Source organism: Leguminivora glycinivorella, chromosome 8 (genome assembly GCF_023078275.1).
Source record: "Leguminivora glycinivorella isolate SPB_JAAS2020 chromosome 8, LegGlyc_1.1, whole genome shotgun sequence".
Taxonomy (NCBI): Eukaryota; Metazoa; Arthropoda; class Insecta; order Lepidoptera; family Tortricidae; genus Leguminivora; species Leguminivora glycinivorella.
In genome coordinates, this window is record NC_062978.1 from 24,977,541 (window position 1) to 24,983,182 (window position 5,642).

General features: G+C 38.9%; 1 protein-coding gene across 1 annotated transcript in view; it reads left to right on the plus strand.

The window, feature by feature from the left end:
• Window positions 1-5,642, plus strand: part of LOC125228558 (exocyst complex component 7) — a 31,975-nt gene that overhangs the window by 26,216 nt on the left and 117 nt on the right. Inside the window, exons 14-15 of the mRNA XM_048133168.1 lie at window positions 4,197-4,290; window positions 5,167-5,361. Of these exons, the coding sequence (XP_047989125.1) occupies window positions 4,197-4,290; window positions 5,167-5,361 (289 nt within the window). The remainder of the gene's footprint in view (window positions 1-4,196; window positions 4,291-5,166; window positions 5,362-5,642) is intronic.

Below are 5,642 nucleotides of genomic sequence, written 5' to 3' on the forward strand. Positions count from 1 at the left end.
GCTCTGCAATGTATCCAAAGTGGCGAGTTGGTATTTAGCTGAGCCTCCCCGCAGGTGGCTGCAATACTACGTATATGATATGATCGGAGTTGAGCTTTGTAGAGCATGGAGAGTGGATCGACATGGATTTCACCAGACAGTGGCCGGATCCCAGTGGAGCTGAGACCGAAACCGAGTGCCTGTTTGGATCAGTTGTTAGCAGAAGGTCACTTTCCTGATTTCCGCTGTACGTCGGTAGACACAGGCATACGATCGCTTTCTCAGAGCCCAAGTAAATAATTATCCACAAAGCGGACCCGGTCACCTCAAAAAAAGAGGCGTTGTAGAAAATGCCGTCGCGGATGTACACACAGACCCCAGCATCTGCTCTAAACTTGTCCTCCAGTGAGTAGCCTGGGTAGTTGATGTACGCCGCATCCGCTGGGTTTTTAATTTGCGTATTCGTCAAAAAGAATATATGCGGCTTTTCAATTTCAGGATGGTGGAGAACTGGATCGATATAGTGCACGTTGGTGAGGTGCACTTTCAATGAGAGGAAGTGCCGTTGGTGTTTACACTTACTCGTATTCTTTTTTCTTTTTCGTTTCATGTTGTTGAAGGGTACGGGGTGGGTGAAAACTGGTTGTCAAGGTGTTGCGTTTACTGCTTGGATCACTTGAACTAATCAGGACAATGAGGAGCTCACTTAGAGATTGCCTCCTCCTCCCATCCAGTCGCCATATCTGGCACGGTGGAGCTATTCGCGGATTTTTCACTAGGTGGCGGGGCAGCCTTTTGCATGTGGTTGCCGTACAACTGGACCTCAACTTCCTGCGGTCGGCCACCGAAAAGACCGTGCCTCGGATCTCACTACCTTCCAGCGTGAGCTACTAGGTCCGGTAAACTTTAAGATCCAAAATGACTAGCTGTAAGCAACATAACTGATACCCAATCATCGTCCAAAGGCACTGGCACTGTACATAGATGAAACGCAGCAAGGCTGTTTGGTGCCTGGATTTCGGCGGGAGGGTGGTAGCAGACCAGATGGCCCCTTGCGGGACCTACTAACGTTGGTTGTAGTAGTTTAAGGACATGCCCGTGTCCTATTAAGTAGTTTAAGGACATAACATTAACTCACCCTCCAGTATATGACTATACACTGTGTTTTTATGAAATTGTGAAAACTTTAACTAAGCGTATCTCAGAAACTACTGGGGCCACAATTCATTTTTATATTATTTTATTGGTAATTTATTATTCTTAAAATTGTTCATAATGACTTTAGCCCTTAAGAAAGTTTTTGATGGTGAAATATGAGAAAAACCAAAAAAAGTCATGGTTTTTCAAGTATTTAATAATGACCCGGTGGGCTTTCGAGGTGGAAAACTCGGATTTGACATCACTATTTCATCCCTAACAATATGTATAAAAAATTAGAACTACCTCATTTGATGCAAACCAACCCCCCCTGAAACATACGATTTCAATGGATCAGGTAGTCTAGAACTAAAACAATGCTACGACTAAAACTCCCGAATGTCAAATATGACTAGTTTACGAGAAATTATTTTTTGAAATTTAGGGCAAATGTACCCGAAAATTGACTAAAACTCAAAATATCCTGAGAACGGTATCGATTATCAAAAACACTTTTAAGAGAACTTATAGAACTACCAATATACTATCGTATGAAATAATCAGCACGGTCCTAACATCATTCATATCGGTATTAGAACCAAATTAGTTATTTTCTATTTTGATTTTTTTTCTCGAAAGTTTCTGTATATTAGCATTTCTTTTATTTTTTTACTGAAAGGTGATTAGCTTCCCTATATGCTATAATTTTTGCATCAAGCAATTCCATAGGATCTAGAAATTATGGTGTGTTTAAACGTCCCATATAAAATCCCCATAGAGTAATTAAGCACACCATAATTTCTAGATCCTATGGAATTGCTTAGTGCAAAAATTATAGCATATAGGGAAGCTAATCACCTTTCAGTAAAAAAATAAAAGAAATGCTAATATACAGGAACTTTCGAGAAAAAAAAATCAAAATCGAAAATTACTAATTTGGTTCTAATACCGATATGAATGATGCTATTACCGTGCTGATTATTCCATACGATAGTAAATTGGTAGTTCTATAAGTTCTCTTAAATGTGTTTTTTGATAATCGATACCGTTCTCAGGATATTTTGAGTTTTAGTTAATTTTCGGGTACATTTACCCTAAATTTCAAAAAATAATTTCTCGTTAACTAGTCATATTTGACATTCGGGAATTTTAGTCGTAGCATTGTTTTAGTCTAGGCTACCGGTTTTTACAAAAAAAGGACCATGGTCAAAAATGAGGTCTGATCCCACACTGTGGATAGGCAGAGCACATTAAAACTGCTCAAATTTCAGTGGTTGAAAGAAAACGAAATTTTGATATTGTAGTAACAGGTTCCTACTCTCCCTATCGGCCACACCACAATTTAACTCCTAATCTACAGTCTACTTATAAGACAACCAAAGAACAAAACAACAAAGTTCTACAAAATCTATATTTCCTTCAACATCTAATATATTGACTGTATTTAGCACAGCTCTAAATATACAGTAAAACAGTCGAGTACAAACTTATCACTATCAATTTCTAGTTCCATCACATATATGCCTCTTTTCTTCTTTATCACCATAGGAGTAAACTTCCTTTCGATCATGTTTATATCCACTTCCTGCAGTGGATAGTATCCCTTGCTTAAAGAACACGTTTCCACAAAAGGTATTCCGAAATGGTTGAACAAAACTTTTGACATAAAATTGCGGCATTTGAGAAGTTTCATGTTAATAAGCCATTCATTAATTTCTGCGTGCCTTAAACGGAACGCTGCGGTTTTGTCGTGGTCATCGAAATCTTCATACACTTGTGCGTTACCTCTTATTAATCTCCTTGCTTTTTGAGTATTGTAGTATGTTTCTACAGTAATGTTGAAAGGGCTATGGATAGAGTAAGGTCGCACTGCATCGGTGCATCTTGTAATGTTTATAAGATCAAGCCTTACTTGATTACTTGGTTCGAAGGGAACTAAAAATATAAAAATAACGTTATGAAATCGTGAAACGCGTAACATTTTGGGCGTTACCCGCATATGAATAAAACTATATAAAAATATTCTAGTGTAACCAACTTGCGACTGGCTGATGTATATTTGATGGTTAATTAAATGAGCTATAATTTTTTTAAATGTACTAATTTATAGTAGAACTCTGAAATATAATGGCATTTGAGTGGCCAAGCCAAGAGTGCCGAAATCGGCGTGTTATTTTATGTTTAGTAATTTTACATACAATACAGTCACGACTTTAGCCCATAAAGGGGTAGGCAGGGCACATGAAACCACTCCAAGTTTCTGAGCCACTCCTGCTGCGGTTCTGTTGCCCGATAGATTAGCGTTTACCGATTTTGAAAAATTCTATTTTTTTCGATGCCAATCGATCCTATTTTTATCCGATTTGGAAAAAATCGGGATAGAAGAGTCACAAACTCACAAATAGCAAAAAACTTATATATTTAGACACATATTTATTTTTGTACACTCTCCTGAGGGTGATCGCAGAAAGGGTTGATAGCCCTCTTATTACTCATTGGATGTCAATGCATGTTAGATCTAATGAGCATTATGTCTTCTCTTAACACTAGCGTAAGATATTTTTCATCACACCCGCACTTTAAATGTGCTATTGCACGCAAGCGGAGCGTGAGTTATAGAAAAATCGTTCTCCCAAGGGAATAATGAAATTTCTTGTACCGTACTTAACTTTTTTATATCTATTTACATATTTTTTACATTGCGAGTGTGATGAAAAACATTGTGTGTAACTCGGGGAGTATGAATATTACTAACTCGAGTCTTTAAATCGCTCCGGCAAGCCGTCGCGATTTAACTTACTCTCGTTAGTAATATTCAACTTCCTCCCCTTGTTGCACAATGTACTATTATTTTATTGTTTTTAAATTTTATTTTTATTGTTTTGATCTACTAATATTTTGTGTAAATATGGACACCTGTCTGAAATAAAATATTTCATTTCATTTCATTTAGTACAAAGGTGCTTGCCCCTGGTGCCATTTCCGCTACGCCATTGTTCATGCCATTTAGGAAATTTGTAAAGGACGTATGGTGGCACCCTCTGTGTTTGTCCAGTGTCATTGTTCCGTTATTCTTGCAGTTGGAACAAGCTGCTGGCTCACACGGTGCTCGAGGAGGCACCCCCGGCCAAGCTGCGCGACAGAGACAGGCAGATTCTGAAGGACAAGTTCGCGGTGAGTTCATATTGATAACCTAACTTTTTGCGCCGTTTGCGCGTGCAACTTGTGTGAAGGAGACGTTGATTTTCGCAAATACACGTAATCTCTTGGACATGTCCAACATGATAGCGGCGGCCGCTGGAACTAATATGAGTCCAGGAGAAATTTATAATAGCCTACAATGTGAAGACAGCATTAGTCGTGGGCATAGCGAATAAATGATGGCCAAGTCTTTGCAAAGACTTCAACAGACGCGCGAGCGGTTTCAGCTTAACATTGTGACACACCCGACTTTTACACACATGCCTCAGAAAGTAATCATTGTAAGGATAATGTTATAGAAAATGATGCTTTTCCCGCGGGAATGATTTTGATTTTTTGTCCCGTTAGCACTACCGCTAATATTTTTTTCATTTTCTCGATTGACCTATTACGTTTATGCTTAATGCGTATAAACATGTAAGAAAAATTGGTTGTCTGTAAAGTCGGTTTACGGACGGTAGTTTGACGTGAGAACGTCAAACATTACAGTAGTAAAGATTAGACAATGAGATTTTTAAATGCAAGAATTACTTACCTATATTGCCGCAATTGTATTTAACACACATGAAAATCACAATAAGATTTCACTTCACTTTATAAACATTTGGCGAAAACAGTTCACGTGTGTCTTTTGCGTTAGGCTGATCAAGTGGAAGGGAGATAGATGCAGCACGAACCGAACTGAGCCGATCATAACTCTCTCTTGTTTGTGCCGCGCTCTCGCTTGCGGAACGGGACAATGACGTCAACTTTTTCGTGCATGCAGCCCGCAGTAACGAGTTATTAGACGTTGTCACGTCAAAAAGCGTACTTTCCTCATTTGTATCATAAGTAACTATTGTATTCCAGTCTTTCAACCGCGAATGGGAGGAGTGCACCAAAGCGCAGCGCAGCTACAGTGTACCCGACCCCGAACTGCGAGAGGCTCTCAAACGGGACAACAAGGAGACCATACTACCGCCGTACACAAAGTTTTATGACACCTACGGGGCTCTGCCATTCTCGAAGAATCCTGATAAATACGTCAAGTACTCTCCCGTACAGGTAACTATAATTTAAATTTAATTTTACTCCGAATACCCGCCTTGCCTTAAGTATTATCTTGTTCGCTATTTTCACGCTATATGTACAGTAGAGTTTATAAATATGTGTACATTTCTTCACCTTAACTCGTTGCAATAAGATATTTTATGAACTCGACTGTACTAAGGGCCAGTTGAATCAACTACAGTTAACAGACACATCAACGTACATCACGCAGAGTCAAACTAACCTTTTGCTAAGGGGATTACCACAATTTACCTACTTATCGATTTTATTTCCAG